The 25,126-nt window shown below is 39.3% G+C and overlaps 1 protein-coding gene and 1 pseudogene across 1 annotated transcript; one reads left to right on the top strand and one right to left on the bottom strand.

Moving 5' to 3' along the window:
- The first annotated feature begins 6,398 nt into the window (after window positions 1-6,398).
- On the top strand, window positions 6,399-23,284 carry CCT2 (chaperonin containing TCP1 subunit 2). The gene is made up of 16 exons (XM_020902576.2): window positions 6,399-6,704; window positions 7,482-7,556; window positions 7,661-7,726; window positions 8,444-8,555; window positions 9,375-9,451; window positions 9,587-9,699; window positions 10,540-10,742; window positions 13,280-13,380; window positions 13,603-13,730; window positions 14,039-14,142; window positions 16,660-16,779; window positions 17,146-17,274; window positions 17,462-17,565; window positions 17,866-17,965; window positions 18,821-18,962; window positions 22,992-23,284. Exons 1-16 carry the CDS (start codon window positions 6,702-6,704, stop codon window positions 23,020-23,022), a joined length of 1,608 nt encoding a protein of 535 aa, XP_020758235.1. The 5' UTR covers window positions 6,399-6,701; the 3' UTR covers window positions 23,023-23,284.
- LOC110143055 (anaphase-promoting complex subunit 13 pseudogene) lies at window positions 11,850-12,484 on the bottom strand (annotated as a pseudogene).
- Window positions 23,285-25,126: the final 1,842 nt, after the last annotated feature.

The raw sequence follows: 25,126 nt of genomic DNA, 5'->3' as shown, positions 1-25,126 counted from the left end.
CTATTACCAAAATACAAGAACTTGATAAGAGATCAGCCAAAGGGAGAAAAAGGTATCAGATGCAAAGCTAAACATTATTTTTAAGCACAAAAATTTTGGTTTAAATGTCCTAGGGGATCAACTTAGAGAAAGTATAAAATTATTCTTAATAAATGAGGATATTTGGGATTGATTTTGCTCTCTACCAAGCCATTATGTAAGAGGATATTAGTCATCTCTACAGCTGTGTGTTGTGCGGAGGGGGGAATGAGTGAAAGGCAAAACCTCTTGAAAGTGAGCAAGCAGGACAAAAATAAATGTCTCCATCAGAGCTCACAAGACCTTGTCCAGGGCCGTCTAATTAAAAACAACATTTGGACTTCCATGGTGATCCAGTGGTTAATCTGCCTGCCAATGCTGGGGACATGAGTTCGATTCCTGGTCCAGGAACATTTCACATGCCGGGGAGCAACTACTACTGAGCCAGTGAGTTCTGTAGCCCATGCTCTGCAACAAAAGGAGCCATGGCAATGAGAAGCCTGCACACTGCAACTAGGGAGTAGTCCTTGCACACAGTAATGAAGACCCAGCGTGACCAAAACTAACTAACTAAAACAAACCAGCATTTTATAATTTAATAAAAGAAATGTAGGTCTTCATCTTGTTTAAAATAGCAATAAAATATTATTTAGAAAGATGATGGTAAATTTTTTAAAAAGCTCAAAAAGTTGAAAGTCGTTGCTTCTGGGCAGAGGAATCAATGCTGATGGTGAATTATGTTTTCCATTATTAGTTACAGAGCCTAAGCTTGCTCTGCTTGCAGGCCAGTTAATCTGGTAATGAGGCTGTTGAGGAAAGGAATAATGACCTTACTTGGAAAGCTAGCAGACCAAGAAGAAGACAAACGAGTGTCTCAAAAAACCATCTTCCCTGAGTCCAAATTCAGGCTTTCTAAATACACCTGAAATGGCCTACTATACAATATTTCAAAGGGGCTTAATTTAAGCCTGCTTCTGGGGGCTGTTCTGATCCATATAAGGGCAACTGGCAAGGCTTCATCCCAAGTTGGTCTCTTGACATTTTAGCAAAGGTCCTTTTTAATGTATAATTCATTTTCTTGGTTTTTCCTTTAAATTGTGGTCTCAAGGGTGAATGTAGCTTCTAGTTAATTTGCAGTTCTCTAGACATCTATTTCTGCTTTATTAACTATGCCAAAGCATTTGTGTGGACCACAATAAATTGTGGAAAATTCTGAAAGAGATGGGAATACCAGACCACTTGACCTGCCTCTTGAGAAGCCTGTATGCAGGTCAGGAAGCAACAGTTAGAACTGGACATGGAACAACAGACTGGTTCCAAATTGGGAAAGGAGTCTGTCAAGGCTGTATATTGCCACCCTGCTTATTTAACTTATATGCAGAGTACATCATGAGAAATGCTGGGCTGGAGGAAGTACAAGCTGGAATCAAGATTGCTGGGAGAAATCAATAACCTCAAATATGCAGATGACACCACCCTTACGGCAGAAAGTGAAGAGGAACTAAAGATCCTCTTGATTAAAGTGAGAGTGGAAAAGTTGGCTTAAGGCTCAACATTGGGAAAACTAAGATCATGGCATCCGGTCCCATCACTTCATGGCAAATAGATGGGGAAACAGTGGCTGACTTTATTTTTCTGAGATCCCAAATCACTGCAGATGGTGATTGCAGCCATGAAATTAAAAGACACTCCTTGGAAGGAAAGTTATGACCAACCTAGACAACATACTAAAAAGCAGAGACGTTACTTTGTCAACAAAGGTACGTCTAGTCAAGGCTATGGTTTTTCCAGTGGTCATGTATGGATGTAAGAGTTGGCCTATAAAGAAAGCTGAGCACCAAAGAATTGATGCTTTTGAACTGTGGTGTTGGAGAAGACTCCAGTCCCTTGGATTGCAAGGAGATCCAACCAGTCCATCCTAAAGGAGATCAGTCCTGGGTGTTCATTGGAAGGACTGATGTTGAAGCTGAAACTCCAATACTTTGGCCATCTGATGCGAAGAGCTGACTCATCTGAAAAGACCCTGATGCTGGGAAAGATTGAGGGCAGGGGGAGAAGGGGACGACAGAGGATGAGATGGTTGGATGGCATCACCGATTTGATGGAAATAAGTTTGGGTGGACTTTGGGCATTGGTGATGGACAGGGAGGCCTGGTGTGCTGGGTTCATGGGGTTGCAGAGTCGGACACGACTGAGTAACTGAAGACACTGGTTGGCTTATGCTCGAGACAAAAGCAGGCCCGTCATCACACTGAAGGGAGTTAGGCAGTCCAGGTCGGGGGGGTAATTTCCATCAGAGGGCCTTTACCACTTCGGAAGCTTTTTCTGTCCCTCTACCTGTCCTCAAAAAGGGTCCACAGATACTAGCAGGTATCTAAAATTTCCTACAGTTTGAGGCATTTGAGTCAAGTTTGCCAGATCTCAGTGGGGCAGGTTCCTCTGTGTTGGGTTCCTGTCTGAGGAGGTCTGACAGCAGTCTTTGGGTTATTTTTAGCACAAATTATGCAATTTTGAGTGATTGCTGGATGGTCCTTTGTAGGTTACACCTCTATGTATTTTTGATTTTTGAATCCACTGTAAGGAGGCATCTCTCCCATAATGCTTACTATTACACATGCGCTGCAGCATAGTATCCAAGAGGGCCTCAGGAGTCAAAATAATTCCTTGTGCATGACACTTCCAGCCAGATGGGGTATGGTCAAGAGTGAACCCCTGCTCTTTGGCCCTCTCCTTGTCCTTTTCTGAATACATTGGTTGGTATTTTGACAAATCAATCTGTGGGAGAAGTGATGCTATCATGGCAATGGATGGAGGGATATTCCCCAGAGTTTGAATGAACACCCTGAGACTTGTGCCTTGTCTCTCATGGACATACAATTTGAAAGGTCTCTTTAAGTCCGGTAGTCCCAAACCCAGGGCTGAGACAAGCTTTGTTTTCATTGTTTCAAAGGCTTTTTGGCACCGTGTAATCCAAGTAGGGGCTCAAAATCCTGTCCCTTTAAAGCCTCAGAGAAAGGTTTTACTAGGAGTCCATAGATCGGTATCCAAATCTGACAGACTCCTGTCATTCCCAGAAACCTTCTCAGCTGTCTGTGAGTCTTGCCCTGCAATTGCCTGTTTTCTATCAGGCAAAAGACTTCACTGTCCTTGGGAAAGGACAAAACCTAGGTATGTGAATTGTTGCTTACACACTTGGGCCTTTTTCTGGAAAAACTTATATCCACAATTCCAGATAATCCAGGGTTCTTATGGTGTTTTGTAGACAACTTATATGCAGGGCGTGCAATGAGCAAATCGCCCACATATTGGAGTAAGAGTCCTTCATCCAACATGAAGTTTCTAAGGCCCCTAGCTAGCATTTCCGCAAACAAGGTGAGAAATCGTAAATCCTTAAGGCAGGACTGTCCAACAATACTGTTGGACTACCTGTGTTTCTGGGTCCCGCCCTGAGTCCTGGGTGAAAAGCAAACAGCTGCTGTGATTTTCCTGTAATAGGATTGCAAAATCAAAAAGCATCTTTCAAGCCCCAAACTGAGAAGCAGCCGTATTCTCCTGGAATTGTTGTAAGCAGGGTGTATAGGTTAGGTACTACAAGGTGCAAATCTTGGACTATTTCATTAACATCCCTCAAGTCCTGGACAAAGCAATACTCTACTCAATTTGGCTTTTTGACCAGGAGGATAGGTATGTTATCCAGGAACCTGGAAGGTTTAATCAGTCCTGTTTTCAAAAACTTTTTGAGAACTGGCTTAATTCCCTTTGGGGCCACTTGTCTCAGAGGGTATAGTTTTAGGTTTGGTATCCCAGAGTCCTTTATACCAGGACTTGTACTGGCCATGGACTTGCATTGGCCCTGTGTGTTTTGGTTTTCCGTGCGGTGCCATCAGCCCACAATTTCTTTTATTGTTTTCTTGTTTATTCTTTAGCCTGGTGCAATCTTTTTCCCAATGTTCTTCCTCCTTACAGTAAGTGCACTGTTTCTTCCCTGATGGTGGCTCACCTCTCTTTGGGTTACTGGCCTTCCAGGAATCCAATGTGGCTGCCAAAAAAGTAGCATTCCATCCTGCATTCTCTTGCTTCTGCTGTTGTGCCCTGTTGTTGAACACTTTAAAAGCAACACCTACCAATTAAGAAGGGTTCATTCCAAATGTACCATCTAACTTCTGTAGTTTTCTTCTTATATCTGGGGCGCTTTGCCCAACAAATGTCATATTTACCATTCTCTTATTTCTGGGGCCCTCAGGTTCTGCCTCAATGAGTGTCTATAAGCTTGATAAATTCTTTCTAAAAAGCATGGGTAGATCCTCACTGGATTTTTGGTGTATCTCCTGAATTTTGTTTAAGCTCCTTTGCCTAGGTACCCCCTTTCAAAGACCCGCTAAGGTATACTTCCTACAATGCTCCAGGTGTATCTCCATTATTAGGATCCTAGTCAGGCTCAGCAGTGGGAGCTGCCAGACTTGCTTCTGCGGTTACATCTGGATCTGCTAGATGAGGCTGGCGGGTTTCCTCTCATCCCCAGAAAGCATCATATTCAGGGATGTAAATGTCTGCCCAAGAGGGATGGGGTGGCAAAGACAGAAGGGAAAAGTTCAGTCACATGGCGGGGGCGGGGGGGCAGTCTCTTGGTAAGTAGGGTTATGGTTTTTCCAATTAAACAAATCTGAAGTTGAGTCTGGATTGTGCATCCATAGAAACCCAATTGGTTGGTCATTTGCATTAAGGCCTCGTACAGGATGTCAGCACAAGGGAAACGGCCCTGCTCCAGAAGTGACTCCCTGTAAGGTTTTAGACCAAACCACGGTTGGTCCTGTATCCCAGGGCTTAAGGTAGAAAGATCCCCATAAGCAGGGGGAACAGGAGGAGGTGAATATGCTGGTGACATGGGCTGTGCTGGTATAGCCTGCTTGGCCAGTAGGAGAGATGGGTTGGCTGGAGGGGGTTTTAAGTTTTGAAATAACATGTTCTCACTCTCATTTTCTCTGTCTTATAGAATAGGTTTTCACTTGGTTTTCCTTTTAGACTGCTGTACAATAAGGCAGCCGCTATCTGATGCCTTGTCCTCCTGATTCAAAAGCATAAATGCTTCTATATATGGAATCTTGTCATTTTTACCTGCTGTTTCACAAAATAACTCTAATTGCAAGATCTTATAATAATTAAGTGAGCCATTCAAGGGCCATCACTCACCTGATCATAACATAAAATGGGACCACACACTACTACAATAGAGTATCATCTCTTTCTTAGTTACAGGCCCACAGCTATATTTCGTACATTTAAGATATGCCCTAAATGAATTTCCTGAGGGACAGAGTATTTCCCATGTTTATAAGTTCAAGAACAATAAAGCAAAAAAGCACAAGCAAATATCAATACCAAAAGTACAAACGGATTCCATCATGAATGAATGCAAACAAACTAGTTCACAAATCTATGAGTCCAACAACAATTCCCCTCTGCAACAGGGTATCCCAATCACATGCAAAACAAAATGGCTTTTCCCTTAAGGGAAAAACCCAAATTGAGAGTAGGGAATGTTCCCAGTTTTATATAGCAGAGCAACTTACAACTTACTCTATGGAGCTTGTGTCTGCTCAGTTGCTCAGTCATATCCGACTCTCTGCAGCCCTGTGGACTGTAGCCTGCCAGGCTCTTCTGTCCATGGGATTTTCCAGGCAAGAATACTGCAGTGGGATGCCATTTCCTTTTCCAGGATAGCTTCTCGACCCAGGGATTGAACCCGCGACTCTTAGGTCTAACGGTCATTAGCAGGTGGGTTCTTTACCTCGAGTGCTACCTGAGAAACCCTTTCCCAAATGTGGATTCTTTCCTCTAACTGCCAAGCGCAGGGGCAGCTGGTAATACTTCAGGGAATTTTGAAGGCAAGATCCTCAGGAAGAGTGGTTCAGGAAGCGGCTACCGCCTTACCTAAAAATTCCCAACCTGGAGCCAGCTGCCCACAACGAACAAGGTTCCTGGCTGGCACTGCCAAAATTTACCAAGCCCAGGTTTACGCTGTTTGCTGCACAACAGGCCAATAAATCGGGAGATGAGTTGTTCAGGCAAAGAATAATGACTTTAATTGGGAAGCTACCAGACCAAGAAGATGACAGACTAGTGTCTCAAAAGACTGTCTTCGTCAGTCCTAATTCAGGCTCCATTTATACAGTGGATGGGGGAGAGAGGGAGACCTATGGTAACAGCCACATGCCTGTCCTGCCCCTATTACATTAGTATATATCGCTTTAAATTCTGTATATGCAGTACTTTAAGGCAGCATTTTTTTAAAGGTTAAATTTAGGAGAAAACCTGCGGGAAAGAACTCCGTTGCTATGGCAACCCCCACAGCGTAACTTCTTTTCCGTCTTGGCGGGTTCTACTCTCAAACCTCTGGGCCGCAGGCAAGACGTCCAGCCCTCCCCTTCCTGTTTGTCGTAGGTGCTAACGCAGAAAGCAGGGCCCCAGTCAAGGCCCCGCCTCGCCAGTGTGACGGGCAGTCTTTCCGACCCTCAAAATGCTGCCCCCTCCCATCCCCCGTGAGGGCGGTGCCGGGACGTGAAGCGCGCCTGTCGAGGCTCCGCCCCTTGCGGCAGAGCGTGTGGCGTCACTTCCGGCCTCTCTTCCCTCCGGTCGCGGGCACGAGCTGTGAGGGGTTAGCGTGTGCCGACCTCCTCGGAACCATGGTGAGTCTCGCCCTATAGCCCCTGCCCGAGAACCCCTGGTCCCCCCCCGCCCTCTGCTGTCCCCTGCCGTCCGCTGCCCCATCTGTATCCCAGCGCCCGGGATATCACAGCGTCACTGTGCCTGTACCCCTGGGCCGCCGCACATGGCGCAGGCCGCGGCGTGTGCTCTGCGCCTGGCCTGCGGGTGAGGCCCTCCCTGTGAGCCAGGAGGAAGGGTGGGCCTGAAGGCAGGCATTTGTTGTGACTCGGTCCCTGGATAGGCCCAGAACCTCGAATCCTAGGACTCACCCTAAGCTAAGAAATTTCTAGTGCACCGGGCGGGTCGGCGAGCCGGGCCCCGCCCTCCCTGTCAGGGCGGAGCCTGGAGCGGCCCGAGGGCGGTGATGGAAGCGAGGCTGCCGCGTTCCCTTCCCCTCCTGGCGGTCCTCGCGCGACTGGCCTGCCCACCCCTGCCAGCTTTATTTTTAGTTTAAAATCATTTTTGCGGTCTTAGGTCCTGCCACACTTAGAGTCAATATCTTCGGTGTAGAATTTTTTTCGCGGAGCGCTTAAGATATCCAAAAAAGGAATGTCACCTAAGTCCCTCCTTTCACTTTAAATAAATGACTGCCTAATCATGGAGTTCTTCATTTGCTTAAAAAGAAACATTCTTCTTTAAATTCGTGTTCTCCTGGGTATCTACTTCTAAGTCTAGTAAGTCGTAAGTCTCCTAAGTCTAGTAAGTATGTATGGTAAAGAATACTGGTATTCAAGCTGATTCTTGGTTTTCAATTTTAGGCGTCCCTTTCCCTTGCACCTGTTAATATCTTCAAGGCTGGAGCTGATGAAGAGAGAGCAGAGACAGCTCGCCTGGTAAGCCTTTTCCTCCTCCTTACAGAGATAGAAGAGTGGTTTTTTGTTTGTTTTACGATTCTAAGACTGAAGTTTATTTTGGTCATCTCTGATTTTTATTCCAGTCGTCTTTTATTGGTGCCATTGCTATTGGAGACTTGGTAAAGAGCACGTTGGGACCCAAGGGCATGGTAAGAAAAGCAGGGAATTTTAGTATTTTAATGTCGTTTTAGAGCCCTTGGGAATACAAAAACTTGTGGGTGCTTTTTCACATTTAGAACTTAACTGTTAATTATAAAAATTAATACATGGGTACATTCTCCTTACTGAAAATCAAGACCGTACCCCTAGGACTAAAGTCTCCTTCTGATCACTATCCCCAATGTCACTCCCTTCCCCAGTGATAACCTCTGGTATCCTTTGGATATAAATCTAACGGCTGTCTTTATTTTTATGTGGATGTACAAGTATCTTATGAATTACAAGATAACTAGTTTATATATTCTCCTCATGATGTTATTTTGTCTCATCAAAGATAACGATTGGTGTGTACTTTTTCTGTAGCTTTGGTTTTTTTCATTCTAACTAGATATACTCCCTCTGCTCTGTCAAATACTCTTCTGCATCTTTCTTATTTTATTGTTTGTATTTATTATTGTATTGAGAGGTACACTTAGTTTTTCTCTTACAGTATTCAAACAGCCTTGTTCATGTCTCTCTCCTAGTGTCTCTAGGAATAAGGGTAGGACATCAAGGTTTACTTTGGGAGGGGGTATGTACAGTGAAAAAATTTGGAGTTATATAACCCTTCAGAGTATTTACACATTAGCAATCTGAGAGTGCTGATTATCCAAGCATCATTCCAGATCTACTTCTGTCTTAACCTGAAGCAAATATGTTCCTTTTAGGACAAAATTCTGTTAAGCAGTGGACGAGATGCATCTCTTATGGTAACCAATGATGGTGCAACTATTTTAAAAAACATTGGTGTGGATAACCCAGCTGCTAAAGTTTTAGTTGGTGAGTCTTAGGATGACATTTGTTAACATTTGGAAACAGTTTTTAAATAGACTGTGTTGACTGACTGTCCTTTTGATTAATTGATGTCTACCTTTTAATTGATAATTATCATTATTAAAATACAAACTCCTACATGTGGTACATAAACATGATGGAATATTACTCAGCCATAAAAAAGAATGAAATAATGCCATTTGTAGCAACATGGATGAACCTAGAGCTTATCAAACTAAGTGAAGTAGGTTAGAGAAGGAAAATACCATATGATATCCCTTATTTGTGGAATATGACAGAAATGAACATAACCTATGAAATAAGAACAGACTCAGATACACAGACAGACTTGTGGTTGCCAGGAGGGAAGGGAGAGGTGAAAGAAGGAAGTATTGGGAGTTTGGGATTAGCAGATGCAAACTATAATTGTGTATAGAATGGATAAACAACAAGGCCCTAACACATAGTCCAGGGAACTGTATTCAGCATCCTGTGATAAGCTGTAACTGAAAATAATATGAAAAAGAATATATGTACAACTGAATCACTTTGTTGTATAATAAAAATTAACAGTTTAAGTCAACTATACTTGAGTAAAATTTTTTAAACAGAGTCTTTTGAGTGTGATGTACTTACTGATGGTGAAACTACTGTGTTTCAGACTAAAAATTTCCAAAGATTTTGTTAGGTGAGGACACCTAGATAAGTAAGATTTAGACTGGTAGTGAGTATGTTTGGAAAATTAGATAAGGTACCAAGGAGTATTAATAATTTAAAAAGCAGAATCACATATAGGTGAGTTATTAACTAGCTTTTTCCCCCTAGATATGTCAAGAGTTCAAGACGATGAAGTTGGTGATGGCACTACCTCTGTTACTGTTCTCGCAGCAGAATTGCTGAGGGTAAGAATATTTGAGTGACTTCAACCTCACCTCACTGGATATTTTTTCCTACTCTGGTATTGAGTGTCATCAGTAATCAGAATCTTTCTTACTACAAATTGGCTATTGATGTGTGTTTCCACTGTTTATTAATAGGAAGCAGAATCCTTAATTGCAAAAAAGATTCATCCGCAGACCATTATTGCGGGTTGGAGAGAGGCCACAAAGGCAGCAAGACAGGCTCTGTTGAATTCTGCAGTCGACCACGGGTTGGTATACCACAGTACTACTGCTTTAAACACTGAACATTCTTCCCAAAATACACTCAGCTCAGGAGTTCTAGAGAGCAGTGGAAAGCACACATGATGGACATGATTCTGTTACCTCATTCTGCCTCAACAGCAACCAGAAAAGCCCACATTACCCACCAGAGGTAGTCACTAAAGTTAAATTTTGGGGTTCTGGCTTTTTGCATATATCATCACAATAAAGTAGTATCATTATATACAGGATTTTTTAGTCTCTTTAACCTAGTTGAATAGCAAGCACGAATTTTAGGTGTCTGTACTTTATTAGCGGTACATGCATTTGATTATGTGACTGCTGTAATTTACCTATCTATAATTGGAGATTTTGAGTTTTGACAATTTTTTATTTTACAATGTTGTGACAAAGTTGTCACTTTAAAAAGTAGTATAATTTCTGGGTCCAGAGATACCTGTGTTTGTTTACCTTACAAGTAGTTCTCTAGAAAAAAATCATTAATTTACAGATCCACTGGCTGTATAAGTGTTTCTTTCCCCATGTTCTTGAAATTTTTGTTTGCTTGTGTTTTTGTTTTGGTAGTTTGCCAGCTTGGTGGGGAAAATAGTATCCATTTATTTGTATTTCTTGATTACTTATGATAAGGTTTAATTTTTTTCATGTGACTTAAGAATCCTGACTGGAAAAAAAAAAAGAACCCTGACTGGTTTAGGTAACAGTATCTATTGACAAACACTGTTTGGATAAATTTTGGAAAAGTAAAACAAGGTTGATAACTTTGGAGAAGCATTTTAAGAACTGGCATGAGTTTTTTTGCTTGGTGTTTTTTTTTGTTTGTTTTTTAGTTCTGATGAAGTTAAGTTCCGTCAAGACTTAATGAACATTGCAGGAACAACACTTTCCTCAAAACTTCTTACTCATCATAAAGACCACTTTACTAAGTTAGCTGTGGAAGCTGTTCTCAGACTAAAAGGCTCTGGTAACCTGGAGGCAATTCATGTCATCAAAAAGCTAGGAGGAAGTCTGGCAGATTCCTATTTAGATGAAGGTAGGTATATATTGTATATGGGAAAAAAAATGTGTTGACCAGATGTTGAAACCTTAATAACTGAGTGAATTCTAATTTATTTAGTCAGGACTAGTGGCACTTTACAAAGCGAGAAGACTTGACATTAAGGGAACAAATCATACTGCAATGATTTTTGCCATCTTAATCCACTTGTTATATTGACAGTGTACTTGACCTACTCATACTATCCCAGCATTTCTTTGATAACCTCTAGGTTTTAGTTTATACCATAAAGTAAGTTACAGTTTAATAAAGAGACTTAGTTTTCTTCTACTTAAAGTCAGCTATTGTCAACTGGTATTTTTTCTAGGATTGCAAGTGTTCTCCAGGAAGGGTCTGGGTAGGTCATGTTAATTGGTTGACAGATGTTGAAGAAACAGTTTCTGGCGTTCTTGAGGAGTGATAAATGTCTTGGTATTTTTAGGCTCTGTCCTTAGTAATAGTGTGTGTTTTTCTTAAGGTATGTTCACAGTACATTGACTTCACAGAGGGACCTGTAGAAAGTGTAGGCATTCTATAGAGAAGGGGAAAAAAAGGAATAGATTACACTTCATAGTTTCTGCTTTACTAGTCAGTAATTTGGAGTCTGGGTTTTGTTGCAAAAATTCTTGTCTCTCTTTCAGAGGTGTAACAATTTTGAAAATACTCTTGGTTGAATTTATAGGCAAGGGATGTATAGCATTTCTAATTGGATTTGGTGGTAGAGAAAGATAATTAAGGCAAGGATAGTGACCACTGAATGTCTGCCCTGTGCCAGGCATTCTAATAGGAATTGCACTCAAGTCTCACTTCTTTTTTTTTTTTTTTTTAATTGTCAAGATGGCTTTTAATTTGTAAATTTATCCGAAGTTTTGAAAATATCATGGGGAATTTTAGGAATCCCAGTAGTCAGTGACCAGGCTATGTATCCACATCTACAGACTCCACACATACCCACTCAGATGATTCTTAGAATGGGGAGATATGAGTTCATTCTCATGTCTGACTTCATCTTTCTTCACCTTTCCCTCTCAAATCCTCAATCACTTGTGTCACAGGACACATATAAGTAGTTGAGAAGTGATGAACTCTGACAGTAAAGCAAAATCAGAATTAAAGGCAAATGTTTAATGAATCATGTTCAAACACAAGCTAGTCAATGAAGAACTTTAGCTGCAAAGGGCCAGATGTTCTACATCCCTAAGAAACTGCAAACAACTTCTCAACCTGATTTGAGTATTTTCACATTACATGTTGTTGCCACAAAATTAGTTGTATATTTTTGAGCATTGACCTATCACTAAAAGATTTAAGTTAGACGGAAAGAAAATGTTTTGTATCTGTATTAAAAAAAAAAAAATCTGTCGATGAACAAGGAGCCAGGTGTCAGTTTCCTACGGGTGGAACATTCTCATGGAGGTATGGTGAGGCCAAGTCCGTCCACTTCATCTCTTGTTCATTAACAGACTCTGTGGTGCCTCCGTTGTCCTGTTCAGGTTCAGGAAGCTCATTCAGTGGTATTGCAACATCCTCATAAGGCAACTTGTCTTCTTGCCAAGCATCATCAATCAAATCCAAGATCCTTCCATCTCTCTGTACCTCACTGTGCATTCTCTTGCAGCTTTGATCTTGTCGGATGGGACCTCTGTTTTAGAGCTCCGTAAACTTGTAGTTAAAAGAGCAAACCTGGAATGCCTTTCCCCCCGTTAAATATGACCCTCTCGGGCCACCACCATCCGTACAGGCATCAAGTCTCACTTCTTTATCATGATGCTGATCCTTTGAGTGAGAATTAAGTTCAGCTGAATAGAGCAGAAAACCCAAGGTGTGATAAATGAGTTAAAAGATAAAAGATGTATCTAAAGGAAGCCTGGAAAGATATACGGTACTCAGTTTGTATGATTGTTTCAGAGCCCTTGGCTAGTAATGGCATCTTTGCCACTGTTGGTACTCCTGTTTATAAATGAGTAGTTAGGGTTGGAAATTTGGTCCAAGTTTGTATACGTAGCCCATAAGCAGCATGAGCACGAGGGGGACAGGTTTGTCTGACCGCTGTCCATGGTGTTTCATGTTATCACAGCCTCAGTTTTTTAAGAAGTACAGTAGCCTCTAGCAATACCCTGTGTGTCTGAATCTTAAAAGCTTGTTTTGTTTTGGTTTTAAGCTAATGAAAGTGGATTAATAACTTTGCATTGCAACTCACACACCTGCAAATGTAGTATGTATCTGAGATAGATTCAAAAATAACTTTTTTTTATTAGCTCATTTTTATTGAAGTATATGAGTTGTACAAAAAAATGATCTGTTTACTTTTCATATTTCTACTGTGCCTCATATTTTCTTTTTTTACATGTTATTTTTTAAATCCGCTAAATTAAATTTTTATGGTCACTGGTGTGGAATGCAATTTAGGTTCTAGGAGCTTGATGAATTGGACTAGAAATGCATTCTTTGAAAGAGTAATTTGATAAAGCATATCACTTTAAAAGATTCATTAATACAGCTTTGAAGTATTTAATAAAATTCTGTTTTAACAGGCTTTCTGTTGGATAAAAAAATTGGTGTAAATCAACCAAAACGAATTGAAAATGCTAAAATTCTTATTGCAAATACTGGTATGGATACAGACAAAATTAAGGTACATTAACTACATTTCCTGGATTTCTGGTTGTTAGCAGCTATAAACTTCGGTTGGGAATCAGTTACACTTGATATATATATATATATGTGAATATATATGAATATTGTACGCATGCATTCACAATGCACACAGTTTTGTTGTATTTACATTTAAAAGTTTTAAGTATGCTGTGAAACTTAAGGAAAGTGATGCTATTTTTTATGCTTACCTTTGTTTTAGATATTTGGCTCCAGGGTGAGAGTTGATTCTACAGCAAAGGTTGCTGAAATAGAACACGCAGAAAAGGAAAAAATGAAGGAGAAAGTTGAACGTATTCTTAAACATGGGATAAATTGCTTTATTAACAGGTCTGTGTGTATTTGTGCTAAAAATACAATGATCCAAGAAAGGGCCCTGTTTTTCTGGAACGATTTAGGAAAATTCTTATAGAATTTAGTTGTTTGTTATTTAGGAAGTGGTTTTTTTCCCCCAGATATAAATAAGATTTTATAGCAAGGCATTTGCCTTACTAAATCATTTAATATACTTGTATGAAACCTTTTCTTTCTTTGATTGCTGGTGAGGTAAAAATGTTTTCATGTTTTTCTTAGTCTGATGTATTTTATCCTGTGAAGTAACAATTTTTAACAGTGTTTTTTCATATTCTGATTTATAGGCAACTAATTTATAATTATCCTGAACAACTGTTCGGTGCTGCTGGTGTTATGGCTATTGAGCATGCAGATTTTGCAGGCGTGGAACGCCTCGCTCTTGTCACAGGTATGAAAAAAAGACATTAACTTGTAACATAATCACTCTTGAATGTATTGAGAATTAGTGTATGTAACTCATTTCTGAAAGTATGAAGAAAGTACTTTGTACCTGAAAAGGGTACCTTAAGGTGCCTAGAATCTAAACAGCTATTCTGAATCTTTGATATCTTTTAGTTACATTAATTTTTAACATATCAAATGCCAGCTTCACTGTAGGTTTAGATTTATTTTTGCTGTGTTGTTTTAAAGGTACTATATATTTTTCTCACAAACCCGCAGAACCACTGCTCTAAACATAGTCTAAATAAACTGAAGCTTACAGAAAGGAGGCTTAAGTTTTACTTAGTCTATTCATTGAATTCTAGCACTGAGTGAGCAGCGTCCACTCTGTGCCTGGCGTGGCACCCTCTGTTCACTCTGTCTGCCCGGCAGATAGTGCTCTATTGAACGCTTAACTGTGTGCCAGGCAGTGGGTCGGATTCTTAAACATTGTTTTTGTTCATTTTTTAAAATTTATGAAAGTAATGTTGAATAAGTGTGAAACCGTCCAGGAGTGTATTATGAAAAGTTAGTTTACTCCAGTATCGTTCAGTACAGGTATGGGTTTTATAGTCTCAGTGTAGGCTAAAAAGCACATTTACAGATATGTCTACATCAAAATGACTTACAGTGCAGTTATTCACTTTTTTAATAGTGGTAACTGCTAAGTAGCCTTTGAAAACTTAAGTATAACAGCATTTATCCTGTTTCAAGAGCTTGACAATGAATAGGTTGGAAAGTTGGTTTGTGATCTGGCAATGAGAGTTCCAAGGATGGGGTTTAGATGTAAAGCCACTAGGAACACCACATTCAGTTTGGAACTGCTGTTTGTATTAGACGAAATTATACTAAGTAGATGGTAGGATTGGATTTATTCCAAAATAACTTCTTAATCTATTTTCAGTAATTTGAGAATAGTCTCTAAAAAGCGACGTTTTACTTGGAGGTGGGTCTACCTGCCTAGAAGTTACTGCATATTTGATACTTAAGTGATAAATCTTATGATGCTCATATTTATTTACTTTCTTAATGCAACAAAATTAAAGATACAAGAAATGTGACTGATAGCACATTCATGGTATAAGTTGTTATCACAAGGACTTGATAATGTGAAATTGCCACATACATTCAGAAGATTTACCTTCAAACACACCAGCTGTATGGCTGTGAAGTAGACTCTATGGTGGCTCTCATCCTTAGTAAACTCATCTGTTGTCAAGATGTGTGAAATTGGGTCTTGAAAATGATCTTTAAATGTTTTGTAAGCAGGTGTACATGAGTGAGTGAGTGTAGGGTCAGTGAAAATTCTCATATGCCAAATTGGTCTCACTTGGGGCATATGATGTCCCAAACCTCTCTTGTGTCTCACGTCTAGAACCCAGAACTGTCTCTGGAATTTGCCAACCAAAAATAAGAGCTTCAGCTGTACAAATGAGTATAAGTTAGTAGAGTTGGGAAGACCAGAGTCCTTTTTATAATTATACAATAGAAATAAAGCGTGAATTATTTAGCAGATTTATCATTAAGGTATAGGAAAAGGGGTTGGGTTGATGATTGAGGGTATCTATTAAGAGAGAGAGTGAAGAGAGAAAAGGGTTTTATTTTATTTATTTTATTGGCTGCCTCATGCAGCAAGTGGAATCTTAGTTCCCAGACCATGAATCGAACCCGTGCACCCTTAAGTGGAAGCACAGAGTCTTCATCAGTGGATCACCAGGAAAGTCTGAGAAAAGGATTTTAAAATGGAAACCTAACTTTTGCTTAATTAAGAACCAGGAAAGGAAATGTTCATAGCATGGAAGATGGAGGGAAGATAGGAATAAAAGGAAGACCTCAGGAAGAAAATGAATTTGCTTTTTTGCCTTCTCGTTAAGTTTGTTCTGGGAAATCCTCAGTATACATTTCCCCCCTCTCTAGGCCTTATATTATAGGAGCTTTCTGACACTTCAGCTATTGTAATAATTCACAGATACCAAGTGCTCACTATTTGAAACAGTTCCTAATGTCAGTGTACCTGTTGATACAATAAGATTAGCCAGATATTTTCATGTTTGATGATACTGGATCATAGAGTACCTGTCTTTTATACTGAATTTAGAAGAAAGTCTGAATTTGTTGATAAATTTAGGCTTAAAGTAAATATCAAAGTCTCAGTTAAGGTGGAATTATATAGCGTGCATAGAGGTCTGAAGCCAAACTGCTTGTATTTGAATTTCAGTTTTGTATTTGTTTGAAATAGGTAACCTTAGATGAAAACGAAACATTTCCTTGCCTCAGTTTTACCATTTCTAAATGGAGTGATAAATAAAGCCTGTCATCTTAAGGTTGTTGTGAAGATTAAATAATTAGTTTGTATAAAGTGCTTCAGAATGCTTGGCATACAGTAAACAGTCAACTTAATATGTTTTCTGTTCTTTTCTGCTTGTGAGAAAGCAGAAATTTCAAACCTATTGTGCATTTAATTAATGAATATTTTTGTTCGTAGGTGGTGAAATTGCCTCTACCTTTGACCATCCAGAGCTAGTGAAGCTTGGAAGTTGCAAACTTATTGAGGAAGTCATGATTGGAGAAGACAAACTCATTCACTTTTCTGGGGTAGCCCTTGGTGAGTTGTTATTTATAGATTCTGGTTTAGGTTCCTAAACCTTTTGTAGGCTCTGTTGAAGTGAAAGAAACAGTTACTATAGTTACTAGAATATATGTCTTAATTCTTGAAAAACGTGTATGCTAATTTCAGTCTCTTGAGGGTAGCCTGTTAACCTTGCCTTTGTGAGCAATGTATATTCAATATAATTGTTTTAGATAATTTACAACTTCTAGGAATATGGATTGTTAGCAAAGAGAATGTGCAGCAATAAAATGACATATCCGCTTTCAAAACCAGATAATATAACCTAAATAATAGAAGGCAAATTTTTATGTTGTACAACTTGAGTTCATTGTGACTTGAAAACATTATTTTTAATTTTAGGTGAGGCTTGCACCATTGTTCTGCGTGGTGCCACTCAACAAATTTTAGATGAAGCAGAAAGATCTTTGCATGATGCTCTTTGTGTTCTTGCGCAAACTGTGAAAGATTCTAGAACAGTTTATGGAGGAGGTAAGCATTTGAAAAATATTGAACATGTTCTATTTATTGAAGTGTAGTAGTGGCTTTTGACTTTTAATGCTTCTTACTTTGTATTGCCTTTGCACTTAATTTTTTATAGATCTTAAAGGAAGTCTTATTTAGTGTCTTGGAGGCAACTGAGCATAACAATTTATGTTTTTGGAATTTTAATCTGTAGGCTGTTCTGAGATGCTGATGGCTCATGCCGTGACACAGCTTGCCAGTAGAACACCAGGCAAAGAAGCTGTTGCAATGGAGTCTTATGCTAAAGCCCTGAGAATGGTAAGTTAATGAAAAAAGGGAGCCCTGAATTTAAATTTTATAGGTATTGATGGTTTTTAAATGAATACATTCTTTTATCTTGGACAGAAAATGTTTCCTTTCTTGGCTTTAAGAAAAGAATTGGTTCACACTGCTTAAGTTTGATTTTGGAGTTTATAAATCTCTTTATGAGCAGAAATTAAGAGGAAACAGATTTTACATTATTTCTGAATGTACAGTTTTAGAAAGCTTCTCTTCTCGTTGGTAAGTGAACTTCCTGTAGGTAGAGTAGATAGTTACCATGTCCCCTTCACTTTGTAGTTGCCAACTATCATAGCTGACAACGCAGGCTACGACAGCGCGGACCTGGTGGCTCAGCTCCGAGCTGCCCACAGCGAGGGCAAGACAACTGCTGGACTGGGTGAGAAGTTAATTGGAATCTTGTGGGAGTTCTTAAGAGTAGCTCTTTACCGAGTTCTTTTTGTAATGTGAATTTTCATAACAACCATGTAAAAGATCCCTGGGACCCTTGCCTTCATAACCATTATGTGGTTGTTTAGTTGCTGTGCTGTGTCTGACTCTTTGTGACCCCGTGGACTGTAGCTCATCAGGTTCCTCTGTGCATGGGATTGCCTAGGCAAGACGAGTGGGTTGCCATTCTCTTCTCCAGGGGATCTTCCAACCCAGGGATCAAACCCATATCTCCTGCATTGGCAGGCGAATTCTTTACTACCGAGCCACCAGGGGGAAAAGTGGCCTAAAAAAGACTTGATTCACATTGAAAATTTTCCCAATAAAATGGTCTGGGACATAAAAGGAATATTTTTAGGGGTAGATAATCCTGTCCCTGGACGAAAGAGAGTTAGTGAATAATGATCTTATAGAAGATGAAGGGGGGTCTAATAAAAGTAGATGACTTAAATTCTCCTTCAGTTCTTTAGAATCCATGGTATATTCAGTGATGAACAAATTTTCTTCAGTTTCATAGGTAAAGATAGGTGATGTTGTGTTGCATTATAAATTTTCTTATTATTTGACATAGTTACCCTTCATTAATACAGATGATCAGTAGTTGATCTTTTAATTTTCTAAAAGGTTTTCCTTGAGTGATAGTCTTGATGAGAATTCTCTAATTGAATAATTGGCTTTGTAATTTTCTTTCTTTTTTTTTTTTTTTTTTTACAAGTCAGGTTTAATTTTATTAATGTGTTCTGTTCTTAGACATGTTTTGATACTTTAGTTAAGACTAGTTGTTTATCTAGTGAATATTTCTCAGATATGAAGGAAGGTACCATTGGAGATATGTCGATACTGGGTATAACAGAAAGTTTCCAAGTGAAGCGGCAAGTTCTTTTAAGTGCAGCTGAAGCAGCAGAGGTGATTCTACGTGTGGACAACATCATCAAGGCAGCACCAAGGTACTGTAACACTTTAAAAAACATCTCTTAGGAAAAATTAACATGGAAACAACAGCTATATTTTTGTTAATTGTAGTTGATGGGAAGTGGAGCCATTTTGTCTAGATAGCAGTGTTTTGCAAGTTACTTAAAATACATGATCACAACTCTTACATTTAAGCCAGAAAAGTTTAGTGGGGAGAAGGGTATGGGTAATACTGGGTAGCCCTCAAGATTAAAAGGGCACAAAAGAGCAGGCTTGGGAAAGTCTGCAACCAGAGAGTTTATGGGTAGGGAGGTAGTAGTAAGAAATGATGTCTTTTTACAAGGATGAGTTGGCTCCAGTCATTTTCTGTCTGGGTACACTTTTCTATATATATATATATATTCTTCAGCACATAATGTGCAGAGTTCCTTACATGTTCCTATTCCAGTTCAGTCGCTCAGTTGTGTCTGACTCTTTGTGACCCCATGGACTGCAGCATGCCAGGCTTCCCTGTCCATCACCAACTCCTGAAGCTTGCTCACACTCATGTCCATCGAGTTGGTGATGCCGTCCAACCATCTTTTCTTCTGTCGTGCCCTGCTCCTGGCTTCAGTCTTCGCCAGCATCTTTTTCGATAAGTCAGTTCTTCACGTCAGGTGGCCAAAGTATTAGAGTTTTCAGCTTTGGCATCAGTCCTTCCAATTAATATTCAGGACTGATTTCCTTTAGGATTGACCGGTTTGATCTCCTTGCAGTCCAAGGAACTCTCAAGAGTCTCCTCCAATACCACAGTTCAGAAGCATCAATTCTTCCGCACCCAGATTTCTTTGAAGACCAGCTCTCTCATCCATACATGACTACTGGAAAGCTTTGACTCGATGAACCTTTGTCGGCAAAGTAATGTCTCTGTTTTTTAAGATGCTGTCTAGGTTGGTCATAGCTTTTCTTTCAAGGAGCAAGCGTCTTTTAATTTCATGGCTTCAGTCACCACCTGCAGTGATTTTGGAGCCCAAGAAAATAAAAGTCCATCACTGTTTCCATTGTTTCCCCATCCTATTCCAGTACTTTTTTTTTGGTCGTTACTTGCGAGATTGTAGTTCTCCAGTCGGGATTGAACCCAAGCCACCTGCAGTGGAAATGCAGAGTTAACCACTGGACTGCCAGGAAAGTCCCTCCAGCACCTTTTCTCAGATGAAACTCATTCACACAAAAATGATTAGGTGGCCAGAAAAATCTTAGCATTTGAAGATTCAGTTAATAATTTTAATTAATTAATTGCTAGTAGCTAATTAGTTACCAAAACCACTAATTTTTCTTATTAGTGGGTAGTTCAGGGAGATGGGAGGGAATGGTGGCTTGAGATAGAGGTAGATAGAGGTGAAGGTGGTAAGGAGGGATTGATAATAAATCTATTTTAGATGGTAGAGTCAGCAGGATTTGATGATGGGTTGGATATAAGGTCTGTGAGAAAAGGGAATTGATAATTCAAGGGTGAGCTTTTGAGAGGGCAGTCTTAAAGATTTTTATTCAAAACTCCCTAATAATTGCCACATTTCTCCAATACATTAAGCATATTCCCACTTCATGGGTAGATTCTAAATTTTGTCAGAAATACTCAGTTATGTTTTAACCTGACAATATTCAACAATTTTAGTTAAGAAATAAAACATGGAAATTCCCAGCAACTAAAATAATAGTAACAAAACAATACTGGGCCACGTCATTCGAGGTTTTTGTTGTGGAAAATAGAAGTTTCTCTTAACTGAGGTGGAGAAAGACTTTGGGAGGAAAGATGGGGCTTGTCAGCTTCGGACATTTGAGATAACCTTTGAGAAAGCAATTAGTTGGATCATTGAGCCTGTAGTTGAGGGAAGAAATTCAACTGTAGTTAAAGTTTCAGGAGTTGTCAGCCTGTACGTGGTGGTATAGAAGGTCACACTACTAATTGAGTTCCCAAGAGAGTGAATGTAGCTAGAGAGGGAAAGAGTTGGTTTTTATTTTAAAGGACTTGAGTGCTTGAGAATTCCAGTAATAGGTTTGAAAAGATTTAGAACAGCCGTCAGGGGTCAGTCAGTAACAAGGATTTTATTAAACTGGATAATGGATACATGAGGATTCATTGTACAGTCTCTAATTTTATATACTTTTGAAGTTTCCTATAATTCAAAAGTCTAAGGTTGAGTTGGGGGAGTGCCCCTGAGGTAGGAGGAATGTGTGTAGCAGCCAAGTAATGTATTTGGGGGGGAGGAGCAGTCTGCTCCCAGGATGATGCAAGTCAGTCAAGTAAGGACTGAAAATTGATCTTAAAGATTGGATTTAGCAAGAGAGCTTGTTGGTATTCTTAATGGTCCGTTTCAGTGGAATGGGGAGGGCAAAAGCTTGAAGTAAATTCGATAAGAGTATGGGGAAAGAGGAATTGGAGGAATTGTATGTAGGCTGCTTTTTCAAGGAGTGTTACTGTGAATGAGACCCGAGAAGTGAGATAGTAGCTAGAAGAGATGTGGTCATTTCTGTGAAAATGGAGTGTGTTCATTTGGGAGCAGTTTCATGGAGGGAAGTGATGGGTGAGCAGAAGGGCGCAGTCCGCCAGCGGCTGCTATTGGACCTAGGGAGCAAGAGGAGGACAGGAAGGAAGGAGTGTTACTAGGAAATTAATGTCCCAAGTGGACGAAGTTCTTCATGCAGAACCCTGCAGCACTCCTTTCGTTGGTTTTCTCCTATGAACAGCAGCTGTACTCTTACTGTTAGAGGAAGGAAAGAGTGTAAAATAGTGATTTGAATGTGGACAGAAAAGCTAAAATGATACTCAGATCTCCCACTGTGGGGAGTGGAAAGGTCTGTGCTACAAAATCTATATTCTCTCTACTTCTAGTATTGGAATAAGGTAATGAGGAGCACTCATATTTTGAAATGGAAAGTTAATGAGGGAAGGAAAAGTTAAAATTTTCTTGGAAGCAGTGCCAACAAAGATGGCTAAATACAGCTCCATTTTCTGTTGTCTTCAGGTAGAATGATAGCAAAGGGAAACAGTTCTATAGGTAAAATTTTCTGACTTGGGGGCATGGTCACATTGCTGCCTCAGAAGTTTTTGTAATAACTTGGCTCCCTCAACCACATTTGAAATACAAACTGTAGTACCTTGTTTGAGCTGGTATCACTGTTTTTGAAGTTTTAAGTGTCTTAAAAGTATTAGTCTGAGTAATTTGCAGTAAAGAAATATGAATTTTTTTAAACTCGGTTGTGCTTCACAAACATACTGGACTGTGGACTTGTGGACTTAATACTCATTATTAATCTCCAGGGGATTAATTTTTCTAGTCAGTGTTGTGTGACAGCTACTTGACAACTTTTTCTTTATTGACATCCTTTGGTCATACTCCCATAAGCTACTGAAGTTGGAAGGTTTATCTCTATATGATCCTAGTATGGTTTAGTCTGGATCTGTTCTTATGCTTTTTCTGCTTCTCTTAATTGTGCTTGCCTCATGAAGCAGTGTTTCCACAGTAATGAAGTAAAAAAATTTCACTAGTACCCGTACCACGCCCCCTTCCTGATTCACTGTATTACCAGAGAATAAAAATTTCACATTAAAGATGTGGGAGGTACTGTTGACATACTTGAGTGAATTACCCAACTCCATCACCAACTTTTTGTTTTCATTCATTTAGAATAGTGACCCAGAAGTTTTAATTTAGAAGCCCCAAAGACTTGTCATTTTACAACTTCTGACTGAGAGAACCATCTTTGACTCATTTTGTAAAATTAACTAGCATAGGGTAAAAACATGAACTAGCCATTTTCTAGAGAGTATATATTTGGTAAGTAGGTTGTTTGGATGAGAAGCTGAGAACTGCTGAGTACCTACCTGCACACTGCAGATTTTTCCTGTTTTCTTAACAATACAATAATTAAGGGATGTTAATTGTGAGGTAGAAACATCCTTTTTACACATTTAAAATTGGTTTTAATAAAAGTAGTATTCTAGCTGTGTTTGTATTTAATATAGACCTTCAGTTACAGTCATGCTTTTCATTTTCACTGTTGCCCTATTTTAATTCTTACAGGAAGCGTGTCCCTGATCACCATCCCTGTTGAGCATTCCCGTATGCTGTTGAGCTCTGGACCAGTTCATAGTAAAGTTGTGTTTGAAAGACTTTGACTTCCTGAAAGAAGAATATAGAATTGAAGTTTATCTGTGGCTGTTATGTCCTTAAATTTGGACATTTAACTGACCTTCTATTTTAACATGGGTCTAATTTATTTGCTGTTTCATTTTCTATAAAATTCAGTTGATTTAAGAGTTCATTCCTCATACTGTGCATCAAAATAAAAGTTTGAACAATTACTTAGTTCTTAACTGACTTAGTGATTTGTACCTGGTTTACTCTAAATGGGAGTGAATGATTATCCTTGGAGTGTAGAGTTGTTCCAGCTTAACTAATGGTTGATATTACACATTTATGAAAAAATTATCTTGATTGATGTAAGGCCAAGTGAGACGTTACAAACTTTGTATCATTTGATTCTTAATCATACGTGACATTTGTTAACCATTTTGTTTTGCGAAAGATCCATATAGTACTCTCAATTTTGTGTAGTCTACATATTCTCTCAAACACAGGAAAAAATATACGGTGGTTTCTGTTACTTCAAGTGTGAAAGAGTTACATTTTAAATGTTGGCTGCTGCAAGCTTCTTCATATTACATCTGGTAATTTTATAGGGCGTGGATATGGTTAGGTGTCAGTGTTGATGGTTTTGCTAGGGTTTCTTGTGTGTGTTTTTGGTTAATGCATTCTAGATAGACTGTATGTGCTGAATTTGATGGTTTAAAGGTGAATTTAGATTTGGAGGTTAATTCAGCAAAGTGTGCAAGAAATGAAACGAGCCCAGTAGTAGTCTTACATTGAGTACCTTTTCTAGAATCCTGGAGAGAGGTTTTACTCACATAGAGGATCAAAAGGGTTTTCAGAGGAATACGATAAACCAACCTGTTTTGTTCTTGTCCAAAAATTTGTCTCAGGATTTTAACACTACTTTGTAGAAGCTATTAAAACTGGAAAATTTTGGTTTTTATTGTGATACTAGCATATATCCTCCAAAATTCACATAAAGGAGACACTTCTGAGATCATCAAAGAGATTTATACAGGTTTTTACTTTTTTCACTTTTAGAAACATTAATAGTACATTTGCTGTGTCATTTTTAAAATACTTTGTCACACATCACGACATCATTTTTCATCCCACAACTCAGATAGGTGGAGCAGTTGAGCATATCATGGCCTGGAAAACATGCAGAGGTTTCCATGGGAGAGGTAGGTGGATAAACATTTATCTTGAGGGACCAGGTAGCCTGGAGTAGGATTTTAATCTACGCTGTATTTGGGCTCATTTTTTCCAAAGGTCCTAAAACAACAGTGAGTGTTAAGAGGTAGAAATCTAGGAGCTTAATTGTATATTCAAGAATATACCCATGTTTCTTTCCCTCTTTGAATTCATATCCTTTGAAGGCCTTAAAGATTTTTTCATCATTGGCCTAGAATATCCCAAGTTCACGAATTACAAAGTTTTTAAGTTTCAGAGATAAAGTACCAACGTAGGCCCCTCTGATTCCTGTAACAGTTTTAGGATGGAGTTTCTTTTAACTCAGAAGCAGTTATGGAAACAGTGAATTTTTCAGTTTTCACAAGACTTTTGTGACATGGAGATTTTTGGAATGTATGTTAATACTTAACTGCATAGAAATTAAGTGCTTAGGATTTTAAAGTCCATTTTAATAGCCTTGTGTTTTTCTTTGAAGAAGAATAATACATGTGCTGGGTATTTTACTCGTAAGTCAGAATCGATTCTTTGCCTGCTTGAAGGCCACAGGGCTTACCCTTGCTGACTGCCTAACAACTCCCTGTAGTCTGGTTTTATATGGCTTAATTCAGGAGGCTCTGGTGGGAAAGGGGAATCGGTATTTTCTTCCTGTTTTTGCTCTTTTTCCCTGGAATTGGTTGCAGCCCTGGAGACCTGCCACTATAGCTTAGTGGGCAGCCCCTCTTTTCCTGGCTCTCAGCTCTTTCTGCATTTTGGTAACATTTCTGTTCCGTGTTCATTGGGCCACATGGGTGGGGACAGCTGCTGCTGTTAATGCTAAATACAATTACTCGTGTTAACCCTAACATGCATTTTCTTGTCAGGACTCTGAGGCA

Source organism: Odocoileus virginianus, chromosome 24 (genome assembly GCF_023699985.2).
Source record: "Odocoileus virginianus isolate 20LAN1187 ecotype Illinois chromosome 24, Ovbor_1.2, whole genome shotgun sequence".
NCBI lineage: Eukaryota > Metazoa > Chordata > Mammalia > Artiodactyla > Cervidae > Odocoileus > Odocoileus virginianus.
This window is presented reverse-complemented; position numbering and strand designations above follow the sequence as displayed.